General features: G+C 40.3%; 1 protein-coding gene across 25 annotated transcripts in view; it reads right to left on the reverse strand.

The window, feature by feature from the left end:
• The window catches only part of BAZ2B (bromodomain adjacent to zinc finger domain 2B), a 331,616-nt gene that overhangs the window by 72,737 nt on the left and 234,608 nt on the right, over positions 1-24,271 (reverse strand). For 18 of the 25 annotated variants that reach the window (XM_075933462.2, XM_075933455.2, XM_075933459.2 and 15 more), the window contains 5 exons: positions 15,785-15,850; positions 14,581-14,646; positions 13,549-13,593; positions 13,266-13,298; positions 11,889-11,954 (listed from right to left, as the gene is read on the reverse strand). In XM_075933462.2, coding sequence (XP_075789577.1) covers positions 11,889-11,954; positions 13,266-13,298; positions 13,549-13,593; positions 14,581-14,646; positions 15,785-15,850 — 276 coding nt within the window. The remainder of the gene's footprint in view (positions 1-11,888; positions 11,955-13,265; positions 13,299-13,548; positions 13,594-14,580; positions 14,647-15,784; positions 15,851-24,271) is intronic. The other 7 variants (XM_075933473.2, XM_075933468.2, XM_025186533.3 and 4 more) reach the window with 2 other exon arrangements.

Genomic DNA, 24,271 nt, shown 5'->3' on the forward strand with positions numbered 1-24,271 from the left:
GAGTGGCCACTGGGGGCTTTCAATCATGCCTGCCACCAGACTGGGTAAGTAGCCCCCCCGCCCACAAACTCCTCTTCACCCAGTCCTTGGCCACAGAGTTGAAGCGGGGGAAGAAGTCCTCTGATGGCAGAGGGGTCTGAAGGGAGAGAGAAGAACCCTGGCAGCCAAAGGAGTGGGGGCAGAGAGAAGGCTCCCAGCAGCCAGGGGTGGAAAGAGAAAGCCCCACTGGATGGGACCCCTCCTCACCTTCCAACCTTCACTAACTCCTCCCTCCCATCCCTAGCCTCCTACCCTGCCTCCTCCCATATCCCCAAGGCCCTGCCCTGACCTTCTGCACCCCCCACACTGCCAGTCCCCCTGCCCTCAAGGACCCGGGCAACACTGGTTAAGTCTTCTAGTTAATCAAATATTCTTGGTTGCCACACTTAGTTTATAGGTAACAGTCCAATTTTAAATGGTAAACTTATATATGGGACATTTAAAACTAAAAGGTTGGTTTAGTTAAGAAAAACTAACAGTTCCACACGATACTTTCACTATGCATATATTCATGGTATAAATCCTCAATGATGCAATATGTGCATCACTGTTGGAATCATGTTATTTGCTTATTAGACAACATTCAAATTGCTTATTAGACAACTTCTGAAACCTGTGGTATTCCCATATTTTAGTGATGTCTACAAAACTGTTGACAGAGCCCTTTAGCAATAAATGCATGTTTAACAACCTTTTCTTGTTTACTGATCCTTAAGAAGTTATAGGACAAAAATCTCTGGTACAATTATGATAGCTTATTACCAGTGTAAATCAGTAAAATGATTACAAATTTGGGTGTGTCCTATTGTTTGAAATTGAATTGCTAAAATGGAGGAGATAAGGAAAGTTCTGACTAAATATAATCTATTTAATATTATCCATTATATTTTGTGGAAACTGGGAGATTTGCATGAGTATGGAATGCAGTTTGGCCCCATATCAGCAACTAATACCACTACTAGCTCATTTGTCTAGATACAAGATGCTGTTGTACTGAGTTCACAGTACTGACAATAGAGAGAAGGAATTACTCACCTTGTGCAGTAACGGTGGTTCTTCGAGATATGTCGCCCCCATGGGTGCTCCACTCTGGGTGCTGGTGCATCCTCGTGCCGGCGACCAGAGATTTTTCCAGCAATTTCCACCGTGCTGCGCATGTGCTGTGGTGCCCCCTTGTGCCATTGTTGTCCGTTAGGCGTGCGTGCAGCACGGCCCCTCCGTTCCTTCCCTACCCATGCTGTTAGAGCACGGGGCTCCAAAGCAGGGGAAGGAGGGAAGATAGTGGAGCACCCATGGGGGGACTCATCTCAAAGAACCATCATTACTGCACAAGTAACCACAGTTACTGCATCATTACTGCACAAGGTAACTCCTCCTTCTCCTTCGAGTGGTGTCCCCATGGGTTCTCCACTCTGGGTGACTACATAGTAGTTGTCGGCCCGTGGAGGTGGGCTTGGAGCCCTGCGTTAGTCACTGTGGATAGTACTGCTTGTCCCACCGCCTTCGATGATGCAACTGAAGAGGAGAGAGTGTAGTGCTGTGCGAATGTATGGTCAGATGACCAAGTGGCAGCGTTACAAATGTCCTGGAGAGGGACGTTGCTGAGGAAAGCAGTAGTGGAAGCCATAGCCCTGGTGGAGTGTGCTGTCATGGTTTCAGGTAAGTGTTTATCATAGAGTGTATACCATGTTCGAATACATGAGATCTATTTTGAGATAATCTGTGATGAGACTGCATGTTCCTTGGATCGTTCTGCGTAGGACAGAAACAGCATAGGGGATGTTTGCCAGGCTCTGGTGCAGTCAATATAAAAAACAAGCACCCTGCGGACGTAGAGGGTGTGCCATGCAGCATGCACAGGATCGGCATGCGGCTTGGGAATAAAGGCAGGTAAGTTTATGGTTTGTTGACGTAGAAGGGGGAAGATACTTTGTGGAGGAACTTCAGGTGGGGTCGAAGTATAACTCTGTCCTTGGTAAACACCATGTACGGGGGTTCAGCCATCAACAAAGCGAGCTCGCTCACTCTCCTGCTGGAGGTTATTGCAACGAGGAAGGACACCTTCATCAATAGATGTGACCAAGAGCAAGTCACTAGTGGTTCGAAGGGTGGTTTTGTCAAGCTCTTAAGTACGTGGTTCAGATCCCAGACTGGAACTGGTGAATGGACTGGTGGAAAGGTGTTCTGTAGGCCCTTAAGGAATCTCTTTGGTTATTGGGTTTGAGAGGAAGGAAACCCCTTGTTCGGTGCGATGAAAAGCTGCTATGGCAGCCACATGTGCTTTTACCGGTGCTGAGAGCGAGGCCCGATTGTTTAAGGTATAATAAGTAGTCCAACAGAATGGAGAGAGGGGTGGATTCCAGAAGTGTCATATGCGATTGTTTGAACCAGTGAGAAAATCTGTTCTATTTATAGGGGTACGTTCTTCTGGTGGATTGTCTTCTACTGTTGATCAGTATTTTTTTCACCGTTTCTGAATAGCTGTTTTCAGCATCTTGGAGCCATGAAGGAGCCAGGTGTGGAGATGAAGCTTGTGGAGTTCTGGATGGAGATTCTTCCTGTGATTCTGCGATAGAAGGTTGTGATGAAGGGAAGGCATACGGATCTGCCATTGTCATCTTGTGAAGGTAAGGATACCAAGTCTGTCTGGGTCATGCTGATACAACCAGTATGACTCAAGCCTGATTTGTCCTGATCTTGTTGAGGACCTTGTGCAGGAGAGGAAAAGGTGGGAAGGCGTAAAGGAGCAGAGCATCCTACCTGATAGAAAAGGCATCCTCAAGGAAGTGCTTTCCAAAGGCTACCTTGGAGCAATAAAGGTGACACTTCCTGTTGCTTTTGGTGGCAAAGAGATCTATGTCTGCTTGGCCCCACTGATGAAACACTAGATCGAGTGCAAGCTTGTCTATTTCTCATTCGTGCTGCTCATGGAACATGTGGCTTAGCATATCCGCTGTGACATTGAGTACTCCAGGATAACCGGGGTAAACTGATGCATAAGGCACAAGTTCTATAGTTTGATGGCTTCTGTGCAAAGAAAAGGGGATCGTGCACCTCCCTATCGGTTGATATAGTACATGACAGTGGTGTTGTCCGTCAATATAGTGATGGACTTGTGAGCTTTGTGGGGCTGGAAGTGTTGACATGCATATCTGACTGCTTGCAACTCCAGGAGGTTGATATGAAAAGTTTGTTCCATAAAGGACCATTTGCCTTGAGCTGTGATGGTCCCTAAATGGGCTCCCCAACCCATGAGTGATACTTTGATCATCTTAATAAATAAATTAATGGAGATTGCCTATCTCCTAGAACTGGAAGGGACCTGAAAGGTCATTGAGTCCTGTCCCCTGCCTTCACAGCAGGACCAAGTACCATCCCTGACAAATATTTGCCCCAAATCCCTAAATGGCCTCCGCAAGGATTGAACTCACAACTGTGGGTTTAGCAGGCCAATGCTCAAACCACTGAGCTATCCCTCCCCCATTGTAAGCATGGAGGAAGGTTGTTGGAACGGTACCCCGTCTAGCATGTTTTGTGGCTTCGTCCACCACTGAAGGGAGTTGAGGATCTGTGGTGGGATGGAAACCAGTCTGGAAAGTTGATCTCTAGATGGCATGTAGGTTGTAGCTAACCATGACTGTAGGCCACTCATGTGGAGTCTGGCCAACTTGACAATGTATGTTATGGAAACCATATGTCCGAGGATTTTGAGGCATTCGCGAACTGTCATAATTGGTGCTGACTGGGCACTTGTAATAAGACTGCGTATTATATTGAATCTGTGTTCGGGCAGAGTAGCCTTTGCTGCCACAGCGTCAATGAGGGCTCCTATAAACTCCAACCTCTGGGTTGGGTGAAGCGTGGATTTTGCGTAGTTTATGTGAAAACCGAGGCTGACCAGAAAGTCTATGGTAGTATCGATCATGATCTTTGTTTCCAGAAAGGACGACCCCTTTATGAAGCAGTCATCTAAATATGGGAATATCATGACTCCCTGACATCACAGTGAGGCCATTACAACTGCCAGAGTTTTGGAGAATACTCTGGGGGCATTTGAGAGGCCAAAGGGGAGCACTCAGTATTGGTAGTGTTGGTTGCCCACCATAAATCGTAAGAAGCGTTTGTGTGCGGGATGGATTGTAATGTGGAAGTAGGCATCCTGGAGGTTGAGAGCCGAAAGCCAGTCTCCTTGATCCAATGTAGGAATTATTGTTGCTAGAGTTACCATTTTAAAACGGTGGTAAGCGATGTATTTGTAGAGTGCCCTCAAATCCAATATAGGTCACAATCCTCCACTCTTTTTCTGCGTTAGGAAGTAGGTTGAGTAGAACCCTCGACCCTGGAATTCTGATGGTACCTGTTCTATGGCACCCAATCGTAGCAGGTGTGAGACTTCTTGCTGAAGAAGGGTCTCATGAGAGGGGTCCCTAAAGAGGGACAGGGTGGGAAGGTGGGTGGGAGGCAGAGAGGTGAAGGGAATGGCACAGCCTTGTTGGATGAGTTCTAAGACCCATTTGTCCGATGTGATTGGGGTCCATCGGTGGAAAAAGGCGTAGAGATGATGGTTGAATTGAGGATGATTGGGTATAAGTGATATTGAGGTAGCTTTCTGGCTCTTGACATATTTTTCAAACTTGTTGTTTGGGTGTGGGTGGGTGGATCGCAGAGGAATGTTGTTGCTGCTGGCGTTGGGGTCTACGACGTTGCAGCCTTTGTTTTTGGCGGAGATCGTATCTGGATTGTTGCCTGTATGGCTCCCTGGGTCTCTGGTAGGTTGTATACCTCATTTCCTTAAACGGGGGAGTATACATTCCCAGGGTCCTGAGGGTGGTGTGGGAGTCCTTCATGGAATGTAGTACCTTCATCAGTCTTAGCAGCAAAGAGGTTGGTCTTGTCAAAGGGCAAATCCGCAACCTTCTGTTGTAAGTCTCTTGGGACTCCAGACGCCTGCAGCCATGAAATCCTCCGCAATATGATGGCAGATGCTGTTATACTGGCCGCAGTGTCTGCTACGTCCATTGCGGACTATAGGGCCGTACGGGAAACAGTGTGGCCTTCTTGCATGATGCTAAGAAGTGTCGGTCTCTTGTGTTCTGGTAAATATTGGAGAAGGCCCTGCAGTTTGTAATAATTGGCACAGTTGTAATCTGTGAGCATGGCAGTGTAGTTTGCTGCTCTAAGGAGCAGGGTGGCAGAGGAGTAAACCTTACAACCTATGATATTGACTTTTTTGTGGTCTCTGTCTCGTGGTGTAGACCTGAGCTTAGTCTGTCTGCCTTTATGTCTAATGGAGTCCACTACTAACGAGTTTGGTGGGGGTGGGTGAAGAGGAAATCCATTCCTTTTGGCGCAATGAAATACTTGCAGTCAGCCCTTTTGTTTGTTGGGTTAATGGAAGCAGGAGTCTGCCACATTGTCTGCCGGGTCCATAATGGCTTCATCCATAGGCAGTGCTGTTTGGGAAGTAGTGGGAGGCTGTAATGTGCGAAAAAGCCGGTATTGCGTCTCTTGTACCTCTTGTAGATCACATTCTTGCACCAGAGCTACCCTTTTAAAGAAGTCTTGGAATTTCTTTGAGTCATCACCCGATGGTGGGGTGCCAGCCATAACTGCCTCATCAGGTGAAGATGAGGAGTTGTGCAAGAGACCTTTCTTCTCCCTCCGAGAGAATCTTGTACCTCGGAATGGGCAGGAGAATTAGGCTCAGTTGCCAAGATGGTGATTTGAGGAGAAGCTGGTGGTGGTCTAGAGATCGTGGGAGCAGGATGGTGGTTTTTCCTAGGGTGTGAATCCCATGGCTTCCACTGAGTAGTGTACAGCGGTGGTGGGTAGCCATATTGTTGTGCATACCATGGCGGTGAAGCATATGCATGCCCACCTCGCTCAGAGATCAGGAGACGTTTGATAATCTGCGTGAGTGCATCGACTGAATACAGGATCCCGATGAAATCGGTGCCGTTGGCATGCGGCTCCTGACTGGGGATCAGTAGCATGTGCATTCCTGGGATGGTGCCGAGGTGTGTGATTTGCCTGTGCTGATGGTGCGGCTGGTGCCGTGTGATCTGGCGGAGGCATGTCAGTGTGGGGACTCTTAGGCATGGATGTCGGTGCCGCTTGAGATTGGTGTCTCGGTGCCAAGCAGTCCCTGTGATGGCCCGCCGGTGCCTTTGGTGAGGTCAGTGCCGTTGGTGCAGGAGGTGCTGATTGTTTCTGTTTCGGTTCTGAGTGGGCCCTCCTCTGCAGTGCCAGAGTCTTGGACGGTGCCATACCAGACGTGCTGGGCCTATCTGCTGTGCTGACCCTTGTGGCTGTCGGTGAAGAGGGTAGCGAATAGACTGAAGAGAGACCTGTTTTTGAGACCATAGGGGCAGAGGGACGAGATTTATCCATACCCTTGCTCTGGGAGGCCGGTTTTGGGGCTGCTGGCATGTCCTCTGATGATGGTTGAAGCGACTTTTCGAAGAGGAGTGTCTTCAGCCTGTTCTAGCCATGAGTTTCGAGCAGTGGGGGGCACTTTTGTGTCTGATGAGACTCCCACAAGCACTTTATACACTTAAAATGCCCGTCCGAAATGGGCATAGCATCTTGGCACGACTCGCACCTTTTAAAGCTGGGAGATCCTGGCATGAGGGAAAAAGCAGCAAGCCGCAAGGAAACCTTTTTTTTTTTTTTTGAACTTTTTTCAAGTGTGGCGGGTAGTAAGGGTACAATAACTTGGAAGTTGAGGTAACTGATGGGATTAAACCAGGTTTTGATGGGTTTTTTGATAGACTATGTAGAGAAAAGGAGGCTCCGTCTGCTGCTGAGGATAGTAGAGAAAGAACTGAGGGGCCACACCACGCGTGTGCCTAATGGACAACAATGGCACAAGGGGGTGTCATGGTGCATGCACAGCATGGTGGAAACTGCTGGAAAAGTCTCTAGTCACCGGCGCAAGGACGCACCAGCACCCAGAGTGGAGCACACATGGGGACACCACTCGAAGGAGAACAAATGTTTAGTTTAAGAAAAAAATCAATGATGAGAGCTCCTTAATTTTTTCAAACAAAACAAAACATTTTCAACTAGTGGTACAGAGAAATTTTTTTTTTAAATGATGAGGAAATTATCAAAATTAAATTACTATCAAAATAGTTTTCGTTTGTTAACCCGGACTGCACTGATTCAGAGATTCTCTGCTTTTATTAGAGAGTTTTCTGCAGAATTTTAAGGGGCATTTTTCTTATTTAGATAAATACTTTGTACAAAATAATAATAAAAAAAACCTTATAAAGGAAAAAAACACAAGACAACACAACTCCAGCTAAAATGTGAGCATAAACTTTTATTTTATGGCACATGACAGCTGATTACAAACTACTAGAAAAGAATATAATCCAATTTTTGGATAAAGACTAAGAAGAACGACTAGGTAGACTTCCACTCCCCAGTTCTTAGGCATTATTTGGATTTTAAACACAGAATTAAGTTTCTGGTATTAATTTTTTAAAATGTGTTTAAGGGAAGGCTATTTTTACTACTATTCCTATTCGCTTTAAATCTTTTAGTTGTCTGTCATTTATATGCATTTATTTAGCTATTTCTTGGTTTAAAAAGAGTTTTAACCTTTTTTAACAGGTATTAACATAAAAGTAAATAAATTACACTATAGAAACAAAAGGTAAATTTAGTGGTAATGTTTTAGCCTTGAGATTCTCTGAGGATAACATCAGGATGAAATGTAAATATAGTGTCAGACTGAAATATAAGATGTAAATTAGTTCATTGTGGTCTATCAAAAGTTTAATAAATAATTCTGTACATTGCCTTTGGTTTTATTATCTATGCTATTGCAGGATGTAATTTTATTAACTCCTTTTAATTTTTCCTATATACTCTGTTGCAATACGAGTTATTGTATGATTTGACATTTTAACCAATGGAGCTGAAAATGTGGATTGAAATGTTTTATCTAATAAATCTCTAATTATTGCAGTCTATGTTAAATAAGCTGAATAAAGTACTCCTGAAAAAGCAGCTCTTTTCTTGAGTTACATAAGTCAGTGAACATAAGCAGTTTTATTTAATGTTCAATCTCAAGTCAATTCTGAGGACTTTTTCCAATTTCTTTCTCTGACCTTCCCAGCCAGAATTATTTATGTTATTTGCAAGTGATTTATATGTAAGCACATATGAGGGAATAAATCACATAGAAGGCTCATATATTTTGTTCTGAAATGGTAATGGATTTTAAAAGTAAATTCTCATAATTACACGAAAATACTTTGCTATATCATGAATTACATGTAAACTTAAGTTAAATGTGTATAAACAGAAATATCCAAGTGCATTTTGGATAACTTTAAGCTTTGATTTTCTATTAAATTTCATGGCCAAATATTTTTAATGCACACAGCTGTTGCTTGCCATTTCAGCCAGACTGACCATTCTCTCAATGACCTTAAAACATGCATATTGTTTCAGAGAGATTTTAACTCCAGACTTCAAAGAGAAGCTTCAGAATTGTCATTCATGCTTAAATTTGACACTTTATGTATGGGTCTCAACAAAGATGCTAATTATCTCACCCATTACAAAGATAGCTTCCTCAATTATCACCCCTAATGTCATTACCTCACAGGCACTAACCTTCCCCCCTCTCTCCCACTCTGTTCTAAAATTTGATTTGTCAATTTTATATGTGTTCACTTTTTTTGATTGTGTCACTTTGGTATATAGGGTTGTGCCAATTTTCTTCCACAAATTGATCTGAGAAAGTGGGTATGGCCCACGAAAGCTCATCACCTAATAAACCATCTTGTTAGTCTTTAAAGTGATACATAGTTCTGTCTTTTGTTTTATATTGTACATTTGTTACTAATCTCTTAGAAATGTATAGAATGTAATAATATTTTAACATTTACTTCTTTATATATGTTTCTATATAGTGGTATTTTACTAGTATAACATGAATCTAGAAATCTGATATCCCTCAACTTAAAAAATATTTTGCTGCATACATAAAAGAGAATTTAAGCAGCAGTCACACTAGTGTGGTAGAAAAATGCAAATTTAAATATTTTGATTGTTTTAAAATGTCCCCTTTTTAAGAAATATATAGTCTTTTATTATGTATTCTATGTGCAACTATTGGAAACATCCATGCTTCTGGATTTACATTTATATCCTCAAACCTAGCTATAAATATACAAATAAAATAATTATTTTCAAGTTTACATAGAGCTCTCTAGGTTTGAGAAACTACTTGGCCCTACTTACCTATATAATGTTAAGAGCTTGTGTGCAAGATCAGAACTGAAGGGGCTATTCTACAGTTCTCAGCCAAAATTCTCACTAAAGTTTATGTAATATTGCATACATTACAAGGAGCATACTTAAAACCTTGATTTATATTTTGCCATGATACTTTCATGTGTATATTTTTTCATTTTATTTTAGTCTTCACATAATTTATTTTAAGAATAGAAGTAATCCTAACAATAAAATGCAAATTGAAACTAATTTTTTTCCTGGATTAATTTGCCAGGTAAAATTTTCTTTCAGAACAAATGACAATAGTTTAAGGCAGGGGTGGCCAACCTGCAGCTCTCAAGCTGTATGTGGCTCTTTGTTCCAAGAAATGCAGCTCTGGCTAGTTCGGTGCTGCGCTCCCAGACTGCTCACAGTTGCCTGCTCTGCGCACATGCCACAGCGCCTGAAGGCAGAAGAGTGTGGCCATGGCGGTGGCAGCTCCGGAGAGACCCAGGCATTGGGTTAGAGTGGGAGTGATGGTGCCTGAGGAGTGCCTGTCTCTGGGGAGAGGGAAGGGGCATTGGGTTAGAGCAGGAGGCCTGGGGGTGCCTGGCTCTGCGGGAGGGGGAGGGCATTGGGCTAGAGTGGGGAGGGGAGTGGCTGAGGGGTGCCTGGCTCTGGGGGAGGGGAGGAGCATTGGGTTAGAGCGGCGGGGGCTGAAGCACCTTAAACTCAAAGTCTTCATAGGTGCAGAATAAGGCAGCCAACACAGATGTCATATTTAAATTCCAGGGCAAAAAAAGAATCAGCATGTACCAGGTTTACACTGTTTTTCTTTAAAGAAAATTCAAAGGCTATTGTTTGCCAGACTGAAGCAATTATTCTGAGATATGAGTCTCTCTCTCCCTTATTGTTTTTGAACCTCTCATATTTGCAGGCTAGGACAGACCTGAATTTTAAAAACTATAAAAAAGCCATAATCTTCATAAGTAAAAAAAATGAGGAAACCATACCAGAGATCAACAAGCTGGAGTGAGACAGGAACTTCAAATTGTGCTAACTTACTTCTCAGTTCAGTTTAATTTTAAAAAACTCACAGGACATAATAGGGCAGTCGTATTAAATTTAAAATACATGGTCAGGATGCTTATTTTTAGGGTGAGAATATTATTGTATTTTTAAAGAGTTATTTTTTTTATTTGATGTTTGTTCCTTGTCAAGTTCTCTGAAGATCTATGGACTGTCTGTGAATTTTTTAAGTGACTAGAGACTTTTTAATTGGTTTTTGTCTGAAATGTCCTGTAATGTTATTTTTATCAATATACTTTGAGTACTATGCCTATATATAGATATATAAAAATAAATATATAATGAATGGCTCTTTGCACTTTATCCACAGCTATTTTGGCTCGTCGTCTCTAACTGGTTAGCCACCCCTGGTTTAAGACATAGCCTATATACCAGTGGTGAGCAACCTGCAACCAATGGGCCGCATGCAGCCATCAGGATTCTGTGTGTGGCCCATAAGACATTTTGTTTACCATTTCCCAGGCATTGTAGGGTTGCCACATTCCAGTGATTTCTGATAATTTTTTTTCCTACCAATATTACAGAAGTGACATGCATGTAAAGCAAGACCATGTGAGGTGAGGTGAGCGCTGATTTCACACAACACTGACTGTACGAGTCGTGCACTCCCTCTGAAGTCAAACTACTTTTAGGTTAGATATTTGGGGGGAAAATTTCAACTATAATGGTTGAATAGGCTTTTTAAGAGAGATTGTGGCATCCTCAATAGTGGAGATTTTTAACGGACAAACCTTTGTTAGGGATGGTGATGGTCCTGGCTCAGTGCAGGGGACTGAAATGGATGACCTCTTAAGGTCCATTCCAGCCCTACATTTCTATGATTATATGAAACCAACACAGACACTAGTCATCAGCACACATGTTGGCTGTTATGAAAACTAGTGCTCATGGCAGACAATTAAAAGGGTTGAGTATAGCATAGTTTTCAGCAGAAAGGTTTGTAATTTTTGTTTTCGGAAATTTTTCAGTTGTACTCCATCTCATAAAAACACCATATAATCTGGCATAATCAGCCAGTTTAGAAGTTTCATCTATACTGGAAGGAAGAGCTGTGTTTGCTAACATGTTTTAATTAACACGCAGCTGAACACCACTTAACATCTAGAATATACAATGTGTTAATTAAAACATGTTAGTTTACATATTTTCAAATACTCATTTTTCAAGTATAGGTAAAAACCTGAGAAATCCATGACTGGAATAAGAAGGGTATTTTTACATGTGTACAGTTGTCTGGGGAAATCTGAGCAGCATATGTCCAACCTTATGCCTTGCTCTGGACAATACAGTAATTGGCTTAACACGCAAAAACTGTGGATGTGTGGGGAAATCACATTTGGTAGATGGCTCTGAAGTCTAAAATGACCTACCCAAAAATATTCTGTGATGCAAAAGTAATTCCTGACTCAAAAGTCAGCTGCTTTCTTGATGTATCATTTGTTTATAGAGGTTCTGTTAATGCAGGTAGATAGCAGTCAAAATGTTAAGAAAAAAACTGCACAATTTTTCAGAGCTGAATGACTACTCACTTCTGCTTTTTTACGTGCTTCCATGGCTCTCATAAGCATCATATGCTGCCTCCTCCTCTCTCGTTCCTATTAAGACAGATAAAATTAGAACAAGACTCAATCACAGTTACAGGTGTCTTTTTTATTTTAAAAATTCAGTACAACAAGTTTAGCATTAACAGACAAATCACAGTATATACTATATATAGGACAAGAATGGCCAAGTCTGTGCATGTTTTAGTTCAGGTTTAGAAAGCAAATACAAGAACAATCAAAAGCAAAAAGGTAAAGCAATGAACATGGAGACAGTGTAAAACAGAAAGCATTCAGCTTTACTTATGGTCAGTTGTGATGCTCCTTCATAAGCTGGCAGAACAAAAAGCATAATGGTTGGCTGGAACAGGTCAGTTACCTTACATCTGCTATTAGAAAGCTTGCAATTACTAAGTGAATAGCCAATTGAATAGAAGGCTGTATTTCTGATCATTTAAAATACATTAAGTAAATGATTAAGTTTTTAATTTGATGTTTACAGAAAATCTTGCTGGAATCTAATATGACCCCAACAAACAAGTATGCTGAATTTTTCTCTGAGACCAGTTTTACTTAAACTAGCCATTGTTCATACACAAACATGAATGAAATAGGATATTCCTATTTATTAATGCCTATCTCTCAATGCAAAGCCACAAAAGCTGTACCACAATTTTAACAAATCTGAATGGAAAATGAATTACAGTACTACAGAAAAAAACTAGATAATTTCCTTTAACTTTTAAGTTCAAAAGTAAAATCCTGGACCCACTGAAAACAATGGGAATTTGTCATTTACTTCTCTGAGGTCAGGATTTCATCCCTAGTTTCATTTTCAGATTAAAATATTATGAATTTATCATTTATTGAAAGCTAGTGTGCTTAGCACTGTACAAATCTGATGGAAGATATGGTCCCAAAGTGTACAGTATTCCAATCCAATTTGTACAGTGTTCTAATTCAAAACTATATTAAAAGTTCTTTACTGAATCCCAACAAATGGGATAAGAGTTGTAAAAAAAAATTTGTACAGTGATTTCCTATTGAAGGTAAAATGCAATTTAGCATAAATTCATCACTGATTTTTACATAATGGTCCAACTCATGTTGTGACATCAGTAATGTAGATTCCCAGTCAACAGCCTCATATATGGATCATAGAATTCAATTCATAACACGTCTGAGACAAGTCGTACTTTTTTATTTAATAGATAAGACAAGCAGATGTATGCAATGCACTGTGCTGTAAAGCCATGCAGCAGTATGTAATATGACAGCAGCCAGTGCTACATTTTATGCATTGCTATGACAACCATATCACAACCAAATCACAATGCGGTGTTAGATGTACAAAAATAAACATACCCATACCATATCTAGTCTATGCCTCTCCAACTCCTGGTAGAAAGAGTTGGCACAACATTATGAAACAGAAATCACAAAGTCATAAAACCACTTTATAAACCCCACAAAGAGACCCCAACACCAAAGCAAGGCAATAAAACCATAAGATGAAAGAAAAAGTTAAGCAGGAATCAAAATTAAAAACTTATATTGAAAATATTTTGAAGACTTTTCCCCCAAATAGCTTAAACAGCAGTTAAAAATTAGCATTTGCTACTGTTCTGATAACTGTATGCATACTAACCTGATGTTTCAGAAGAACAGCCTGTTGCCTTCGCATCTCTTTTTCCTTAAACATAAAAACAAAAAGATATTTGTCAAATACCTGACAAATATTATTAGAAATAATAAGAATCTGCATTCTCAGATTCTCTTTACCCCTTTATTTTCAAATACTGTATAATACTGGAGCAATTTATACCACCATATCTAGTGAGCTGAGCATCGAGAGATGCCATAACCTTTGGCTACACTGCAAGTAAATGATTTCCAAATACAGCAAGTAAGTTTTTCATCACTGAGGGAACGTCTATAAAGCAGGGCTAAAGTTGAATTAAACTACGCAACTTCAGCTACTTCAATTGTGTACCTTAAGTTGATTTTTGGCGCTCTCTGCATAGCAGGAAGTCAACGGAAGAACACTCTTCAACTTTCCTTACTCCTTGTGAAATGAGGGTTACCATAAGTCAGGAGTAAGAAGTCCTCCAGCTCAACATTATTTTAGAATAAAGGCTTGTGGCGCATTTTGTTATTTTGGAATAACGTCCGTTATTCCTAAATAACGCTGCTGTGTAGACATACCCGAGAGGAAGAAATACGATATTTGACCGCAATGTTACACAAATAGCAACAGAATTTTTCATTAGACTCAACATAAAATAGAAGAGACACTGAATGCAGTATTTCATAAGGGGTTAGTGAGCATTTTTAAAACTGCTCAATGAAGAATAAGGTAATCTCTACTACTGATGCTTCTATTTTTTATATATATAGATGCATGCATGCACATATATATGTATATGCATACGCGCGCGCACACACACACACACACACACACACAATACTTATTCTACATTTTATTGTAAATATAATAATACCTTATAAAAAAAATTCTGCTGTAACTACAGTTCTTGTTAGTTTCTAATGTGCTTCAGGACCATTCATTGTTTTTCAAGTTTTTACAGTCCTTATGTTAGTTCACAATTATAATGCACAATCACACAGGTTGTTTTTTTTAATTTTGAAAATAAAAACACTTATGCTCATCTAAACTAACCTTTATTCGTTTCTCGGCCTCCAATAATTTGGCATTTGCCGCTTCTTCCTTCTTTTTCTTTTTAGCCTGTGCATGCAAAACAGGTCTCAAGGTCATGCAACAGCACCACTAAAACTTGAAAATAATCTCAGACTAGAAATAAAACTACATGCCACACAATGTGCAAAACAATACCACATATTATATGTACATTGTAACAGATTTCTTCCCCAGTACATTTTGCATTATCAGTAAGTTCACAATTTACTTTTTTTTAAGTCAAGTCAAATTATGAAGTCACATTCAAGATTTAGTTTAATTGGATATTTGTAACTAAGATAGACAGTACATAGGAAACTAGTTATTTTTAAAATATTAGAAAGATTAAAATTCTAATCATTATATAAAACAGTGGGTTAAAAACTTTAGCAATCAATGATTTACCACTTTTTCATTTTAAAATACATATTTGATGTAACTGAAAATGTTCTGTTGAAGCCAATGTAAAGTACTCAAACACACATTTTAGGAATAATATTCCCATCCATTTAATTTATAACAATATCAGTTATAGTAGAAGACAACTGAAACCAAAAAGAAATCTGCTGTGAGACAGATCAGAAACAGAGATCTGAAACAGAAATCTTAAATTTAAATTCTTTTAATTTACTTGGGAGTAATATGGATTCTTTATATGAAGCAACCATATACAATATGGAAGCTTCTGTCTTTAAAAATCGATCATGCATATTTTTGAAGATCAGAATCATGCTGTACAAATATCAAGTCACAGTCAAATGTTAAATATTTGGCATCTTTGCTACTGTAATTTAACTTTTAAAAAAAAGTTTTAAATCCATTTCACAGTCAAACTAAATTTCATATAATGTAGATTGTAATATGCTATTTTACTCCCTGATTCTACAAATTCATAATTGCTTAATTGTAAGCATGTGCATTCCTTTTGCAGTGAATAAGATTGTTCTGTTTAAAACTAGGCATATGTGTAAATAACTGCATGATTGGGATCACAGCCTAAACTATGAATCAGTATTCTTAGAATTGCAGAAATAGTGAGACAGTTAGCAATTTGAATCAAGACTGTGGAATTCCTGAAGCAGACACTACTTAAATCTAGTTGCAACAAACATGCAGTTAATGCTGTTTTCTTAAATTACAATGTTCTGGAAACATAAGACCACATTTTAAAAAAATGTGTTTCTACCTCTAAAATTTGCTGAGCCCGAAGTTCTTTTTCCATTCTGATTTGCTGAATTCTCTTAATTTTTTCCTGTAAGGGGAAAAATATCTTTGAACCCTTTTAAACAACAAGAATATAAAATATTTTTTTACATGAATGAAAAAAGTGAGAAAAGAGCCACAATTATTTTTAAAGAAAGGAGCAAGTGTACATAAGTACACTTTTGTTGAATCTTTCATGGATTCCAGTTGATTATTTTGAACTATAATTGTGTTTGGTGTTTTATGTTAACATTAGCAAATATCAGATGCAGCTCGGAAAGCACTAAAAATGCAAACTATGACTATGGGTTTGTGTTTCGGCAGCCACAACAGTTTTTCTTTTATACTAATTTAGAAAAAAGAAGCACCCTGATAACAGTACAAAAATATACAGTGTAGATTAAATCTGACTTGCAGTAGTGAAAATGTGTAGGGATAGGTAGAAATAGGGGATCTGGTGCTCTGATGCATTTTGCTTAAACAGGGATGAAAGTAACTTAAATTTCTTATAGGTACTATCATATTACAATCTCCCAGTGGGGGAGGGTTAGGGCAGGGGTTTTTAAATAGGAGAGTACGTGCAAAGAAATTTAAGTGTGGGATGGAGTTCTAGGGGCTCAGGAATCAGGGCAGGGGGTTGGGAGATGTCAGGTACTCAGCGTGGGGGTGCAAGAGTCAAGGCAGAGATGGGGGGCTCAGGGCAAAATTATGGAGAGCACGAGGCTGCGGGAGTCAGAGGGTTGTGGTGGGCTTAGGGCAGGGGATTGTGGGTATATGTGGGGCGCTCTGAGTTGGAAGTGCAGCCACAGCACTGCCCAGTTGCTGGATCCCATAGGAGGGAGGTTCTACACTTGCCCAGCCGCCAGATCCCTGGGGGCTGGCCGGTGTGGCAGGGACTGCGTTGCCCAACCTGGCACCAGGATTCTGTGTGGCTGTGCAGCCCAGTATGCTGGCAGCATCCAGACCCCTACCCGCAACCAGCCAGTCTCTTACCAGTTCATCATCTTATTTTCACCTTTGATTATTCAGGGAATATTAGGGACAGTAAAATCCTCATTGCTCCTTTCTATCCATTGCTTAGCTCTTGAAGACATTTGAGGGCTAGGAGCATGGTCATTCTTGAACCTTCACTGATCTTGCTACCTGGGACCACACAATACCTCTGAGCATATTGCATAGCCCAAAGTACATTCCTAGGAGCAGCCAATATTTAACCCAGCTATATCTGATCTGGATTAAGTATGCTGTATGAAGTGCTGTATGCTTTTATTTTTAGTGGAAACTAATCTATCAAGATGAATAGTCTGAACTTAGACACCCATACCTATATTCTTCAGAAGAGTGAGTGGAATTATGCATTACAGAGTAAAAATAAATATTTAAATGAGCCTGTGAAACAGTGGCCACAACACTTTCAGTCAAGGTCATTCCCACATGCCATGTGAGCTCCTGCGGCATGGAAAGAGCATAGGAACTCCACAAATGGTACCTGAATTGTTAAGTTTATCTTTTTATTTTTTCTGCAATGAACTCCAGGATCAACTGATTTAAATCAAGGTTATTTAAATCATTGATTTAAATTACTTAAAAAAAATCACTGATTTAAATTCAGTTTTCCACTGATACTTCTTCAAACAATGGTGCACATCTGATCACTAAAATATATTAATTTGCAGCTCAGTATAACATTTTACAACATCTAAGAGCATACACTTTGTTAAACTTTTTAAAATAACTTGATTTTTATTCATTTAGGAAATAGTACATAATACTCATTGCCTGTGTCAAGCAGCTGCAGCAGCAGTAGTACCTTAGGAATGGTAAGAATTAAATCATACACACCAACACAATAGTCCTTATATTTTATTAAACTAAATCTTACATGTTACATAAATGTTTCATATACAATTGTAGCAGCCTCCTGAGTTGCTAGCTGATGGCTGTCCTTAAACTTTTTTTTATTATTTTCAAATTTCATTAACTCACAGATAATTCCTCAGAACACTAAATGCAGGATGTTGTTAAAACATCTACAACTAGCTCTCATCCTCTCCACTCCCACTGTCATTTTGATGAAGATCTGTTTCCAATTTACTAAAAAAAAGCTAAGATTGTGCTTAGAGTGCATTTAATTTTGGAGTAAGCCCCACTGAAAACAATTATAAGTATGGGGTTCCCTTGGGAAAGATGAGTTATCCTGAAGTAAAATAGGGAATAGACTAATAGCATCACCATTATGGTCTGTGACCCTGATATTCTAAAATAAGAGACTTTATTATGCAATATAAAATAAGAAAATGACAGCAGCAACTAGCAATTCCAGATTTCTCTACTGTATACTTGGGTGGTTCTAAACCTAATTAACTAATTAAACAAGCCATAAGGATTATCTAATCTAAACTTTTTTCCTAGCAAAATCCAACATAGCAAACAGCTTGGGAATTTACTTGTTAAATCACACTTATTCTTCACGACACATTCTGCCTTTTACTACAATACACTGCAAAGTTGATCCACATTGTTCTTCAGACATATGAATATCTTTGTCCACATCGTTTTCTCCCAACAAGCAGTTTTCCTTATGTTGATTCTTGCAGCTAGGCCCTGCATCCTCTTCTTGTACTTTACACACTTTTCCTTTTTTACCCAGGGAGCAAATTTCTTCAAAATATTAGTAGATAGCGGGTCTCATGCTCAGAAACCATAAAAGTTTTTCTATGGCAAAAGTGTGAGGGGGGAAATAGGAAGCTGTGTCTGTGCTGAATAGTATCTTCCCCTTTTCTCTCTGGTCCACTCCACTGTTCCTTTCTATAATGCCTCAGTCCTTTTCTATATATTGTCTCTCTCTTCAGACAATGATTTAACTAACTCTGCCATGCTTGGCCCAGGTCTACCACCACATAAGCACAGAACAGAAACAATCCTATCTAGTTTGTGCCTCTCTTTGCAAATGGTAGTCTGCTGAGAAACAGAAATTGAAAGCCCACAACTTTAAAGAAGAAAAAGTGGGTAGATAGGTAGACAGACTATAGAGCCTTTAAATCATTTTTATGAGACTCTAACTGTAGGTGTAGGCATGTTTGTGATAAGATTTCACAGTAACTAGGGCTATCAATTGACCTGCGTTAACGCCTGCGATTAACGCAGGACAGGATTAATGCATTAAAAAAATTAACGCGTTAATTACAAGTGTTAATGCTGCCTCTTTGAAGTGCCCAGATGATCCACTGCTCTGCGTTGCAAAGCCCCTTTAAAGTGCCACTCTAACTCTGCTGATCCCTGGCTCTGCTTGTGCTGCCCCTTTGAAGTGCTGCTCCAGCACCTTAAAGAGGCAGCGCTGAATGGAGCCAGGGGTCAGCTGGGGACTCCAGCTGAACCTGGGCTCCATGCAGAGCTGCCCCATTGAAATGCCACCGCTGCATTTCAGAGGGAAGTTGCACATAATTAATCGCTATTAATTTTTTAATAGTTTCACAGCCCTAATTTAAACTATTACTTTTAAATGAAAAAAATAGCATTTTACTATTAAAAAAATAAAAATCCAATTTAAATAAAAATATCCATTTTAATTTTTTTTAAAAAAGCATTTGAATCAAGGCACCTGGGAGAGAAAAGCAAGTATTCAAATCAAGGCCCCTGGGACAGAAAAGTCCTGAGTATGATAGGAGCCATCAATTTTCTATTCTGTTTGTTGGTAATTACTTCATCCTATAGGTTTCTGAGTCTGCAAAGATTAAGCAAGTCATGAAGAGAAATCACTTCATCTCCTCTCATCGGCATGGTGATGGTTCTTGCACGGTACTAGAACTAGGCCTACTCACCTAGGGTGAGTATGTAGGACCACCTTGTTCTTATGAAAAATAGTATAAGGAGGGTGTGTCATTAGTTCTCCTATCTCGCCCACTCTTCTTGCAGAGATAATTGCCACTAAGAAAGCTGATCTTCATTGACAGGTGTAGAAGGAAGTAAGTGGTTAGTGGTTCAAAAGGTTTGCCCATAAGAGCCCTCAGGATGAGACTGAGGTTCTAAGCTGGAATTAGGCCCCATTGTGGGGCAAACATGTTTTGTAGGCCACATAGGAATCTCTTGGTGGACGGGTGAGCGAAAACGGAGTATCTCTGTATTGGAGAGTGTAGCGCCGCAGTGAGATGCACTTTAATTTAACTTAGTGATAGTTCTGTTTTATGTAGTACCAACAAGTATCCTCAAGACCCCTGCCTCTATTCGGGGGTGATCACGGCACCATAATTTGAAGAAATGACATTTTTGTTTGTATGTTTTTCTAGTTGCAGTCCTGAGACAGTTCACAAGGATTTGCTTCATATCCCTCGGGATAATCCACCTCCGAAGGCATCAATCAGCCAGCATCAATACGTGGAGATGGAGTGTGTGTACATCTGGGTAGTGCTTCTGCCCATTCTGTTGTTTCAGGAGAGACCAGACAAGTGGGAGACTGTATGGTCATCTGCTGTAGGTACGGGTACCAAGTCTGTCTGGGCCACCTCAGGGCTACAAGTATGACTTTTGTTTTGTCCTGTGTGATTTTCAGCATCATGCACTGGATCAGCAGGAATGGTGGGAATTCATACAAAGGGGTGCTTGCCATTTTATGCTGAATGCATCTACTAAGGATTGGCGGCTTATGCCCACTCTTGAACAGTAGTATGGGCACCTCTTTTTTGTGTGCGTAGCAAACAGGTCTACCAAAGGGGTTCCCCATTTTTGGAATAGATGATTCAGTACTGTGGGGTTGATCTCCCACTCATGGTTGTGCACAAAGTCTCTGCTGAGGCTGTATGCCAGGACGTTGTCCTTGTGTGGAAGTTAGGTTTCAGTGTTATGTTTTTCAGAATGCACTATTCCCACAGCTTCACTGCTTCCTGAAATAGTTGGTAAGATTGAGCTTCCCCTTTCAATTGATACAATACATTGTTGCAGTGTTGTCCGTTAATATTTGTACCGTTTTGTTCTGAATTAGATGCCAGAAGTGAATGCAGGCATTGCACACTGACCTGAGTTCAAGCAGGCTTATATGTTTGTGGACCTCCTCCTTGTCCCATCAGGCTTGTATGATGTGTTTACTCAGATGAGCTCCCCAGCCTATCAAAGAGGTGTCTGTACTGATTGTTAGTGTTGTGGGTGGTTGCTGAAAAGGTACCCCACTGTACACATTGTCATGCAGCGTCCACCAGGTGAGTGTGGACTGTTGGAGCCACGAAGTATGCCTCATGATGACTGCCGACGCTAAGGACCTCGAGGCCGTGTTCATTGAATCTAGTGAGGCCTGCAGGGCTGTTGTGGAGATCAATGCCCTTTCCTTCATGTTCACATTGTATCACTCTTTGTTGTCAGGAAGATCTCCAAAAAAGGTTGACAGTTGATCGAATATACGATGTGTGTACTTTGCAAGGAGGACCACGTAGTTTGTGATTCTGAGTTGGAGGTTAGCAGACAAGTAGGCTTGTCTGTCCATTAGGTCCATATGCTTGCAATCCTTGTTGTGTGGGACTGTACGTATGACCTGCTGCTTGCCCTTCTAGTTGACTGCTTTGACCACTAAAGAATTTGGCATGGGGTGCAAGAATAAGAATAAGAATAAGACCTTTTGGAGCCACATCATACTTGAGATCAGATCATTTGCTAGTCGGTGGGATTGTTTCTGGCGTCTGCCACAGGGTTTTGGTGGGATCCACAAGTGCTTCATTCATGGGAATTGCTAGCTTAGCCTGTGGCGAGGTGTGCAAGATATTCATTAGCTTGTGCTGAGTCTCGGGCATAGATGACAGCGATATGTCTGCTGCGACTGCTACTCTCTTAGGGAATGTCTACACTACCACTCTAGTTCGAACTAGGGTGGTAATGTAGGAAACCGGAGTTGCAAATGAAGCCCGGGATTTGAATTTCCAGGGCTTCATTTGCATAAAGCCGGGCACTGCCATTTTTTAATGTCCGCTAACGCAGACTCCGTGCCGCGCGTGCCTTAAAGGGGGAAAATCGGACCTTCTCTTTGGGGTCCCGGCTTTTGTGAGTACCAGCTCCATTCCCTGTCTGTTTCTCCGGCAGCTTAGCTGCAGCAGGTGGAGAGACAGACTTCTTGTTTGCAAAGTGCTTCCTGAGCAGGGAGTCAAAATCTGCTGATGAGTAGGACCTCTTCCCGGGAGTTTGAGCCCTGTCTTTGTCCCTGGGGCTTGAGAGAGTAGTCACCTCTCTAGTGTGAGCCTCCGCAGGGGACGTGAGTGTGGGGAGCGGGGTGAGATTTTACCTTGTTCAAGGGCACCTCTTGAGTCTCTCTCTAGCTGCATCATTTTAAGTTGCAGCTCTCTGGCTTTCCTTGTCATGCTGGTAAATTTCAGGCAGTGTTTGCACTGCTGTGTATTGTGCTCTTGACCGAGGCAGGAGAACCAGGCAAAAGTCTTGGGAAAAAGTCTGTTTTGACGTAGTCTTTTATTGTGAGAAACCATGGTTCTGTGCAGGCAACATAGAACCTGTGGCTTCTGTGAAGCGGAGGAGAGAATCCCTCTCTTCTTTCTTTCTTTCTTTCTTTCTTTCTTTAAAAAAATTACTAATAATTTTTAAATATAAGAAGAAAAAATGAGAAGCTAAGCTAAGCAACTTAATACTAACAGCTAACACTAAGTTATAGGCCAAGGTAAATGAGGACAACAGCTCTGTTGCAACCAAAACCAGAGGTGGTCAGAGAAGAACTGAGCAGGTGGTTGGCTGTGCACGCGGGATGACTGTTTCAAGTGTCACTCGCCAGCACTCTGCATGCATAGCTAACCAGGGGGGCACTGCCATCAAAAGTCTGCCGACCATAGGCACAGCAGTTCTGGCGCACCTAAGTGGAGCACTCACAGGGACACTCCTCAAAGAAGCAGCCGTGCTGCCGTGCAGCTTAGAGGGGAACACTACCCACAATCCTGTAACAATATCCCACTGAGTTATTATTGCCAGCCTCCCTAAAGTACAGACAGCAGACAGGGTGAATAAGGGAAGTCCCACTGCAGTGATCTTTGCTATGGGTGTGGTTTGTTTGGTCAGTGAAAAAGAGCTGCTCTCCTGCAATCTTTACACACCATGATATTTTTTTAAAAAGTGGAAATCCCTACTCAAAGCTACGTTAAGGATCTTCAAGATTACATTTTCTAGCTAATGAAATCATTACAAATGAAGGAAATGACCTCTTAATCACACCACGGCTTGCCTCCCAAAAAATCATAATATCTACATTAATCCAGGTTCCTTGTGTGTATATAAAACAAAATTTCAGTGCTAGCATTCAAACAATTACAACGTATACCATCACGATTCTCTGAAATTTCATTTTTTTTTAAAGTAGAAACAAAACCGCACACAATTCTTCAGTATAGCATGGTGGCATGTATTTATATTATTGGGGTCAATAGGTTAGAGTTAATGCTACTGATAAAGAAGTAACTATTAGAAATCTCAAAGTTTTGTGGCTGAAGTGAGCAAAAGTATTGTGTTACTATATGAGGCTCAGCTCGTGCCATCCCAGAACTAGTGTTAAGCAACATTTTTCATACAAAACTTATGTTTGGGGAAGAGGATGGAATGCAAATTCAGAGATATCAAAATATTTTTTGAATGTGTCAATTTTGCTGAAATGTTCATTTAGAAAAGAAAAAATATAAAGAAAATATGAAAATATTTTAACATTTTCAAATTAAACCTTCTGAATTTCTGGTTTGAATAATATTTGTTTAAAAATTCCCTTTATATTTGTTACAACTTCAAGTTTTATTTTAACCCCAAATATTATTAATGCTATTGCAATATTACACTTTTTGGGTCACTAAAAAATTTAAAAATGTTGGTTTTCAGTTGAACTGAAAATTTTAAACATGTTTTAAAATTCCCAACAAACAAAAATTTCTAGTCAAGACTAACTTATAATCACTTCTAGATGGTGAAATGATGAGCACTCACATTGTTTCACTTGCATTAATGGCTTCTTGAAGCCAAAAACAAACAAAGATATCTGGGTTTAGTTGCTTTACTGTGAAACCTGAATGCACCATCATATTACATGAGAAGATACTATAAATGTTGATATAGCAAGATATTATAAATAATACAGATATACCTATTTATATTAGGGTTGCGCTACAGGCACATTTTCAGTATGCTGAGTGATATTCTAACACAAGTGCCATTTAAGAAAAAAACAAGTTACAAAGGCAATTAATCAGCAATTAATCAGCAACATTTCATGGGCCAGGGACAACCTGTTCTAATTTGATCTATTTCTACAGCACATAGCACAGCTGGGTCCTGGGTCTATGACTTGCTTCAAGATATCACTGCAATGTAAATAGTAATAAAATCCATAGCAGAAATTTATACAAGGGTTCATTGTCTCAGGTTACAATCAAGATATGGCATCAACAACATGGTAATAAATCCCCTCCCTGCACAGACATCTGGTGAAGTCTGTTTAAAAAGTGTA

The sequence above is a fragment of the Pelodiscus sinensis genome, chromosome 7 (genome assembly GCF_052426305.1).
Source record: "Pelodiscus sinensis isolate ZL-2025 chromosome 7, ASM5242630v1, whole genome shotgun sequence".
In the NCBI taxonomy this organism is placed as follows: domain Eukaryota; kingdom Metazoa; phylum Chordata; order Testudines; family Trionychidae; genus Pelodiscus; species Pelodiscus sinensis.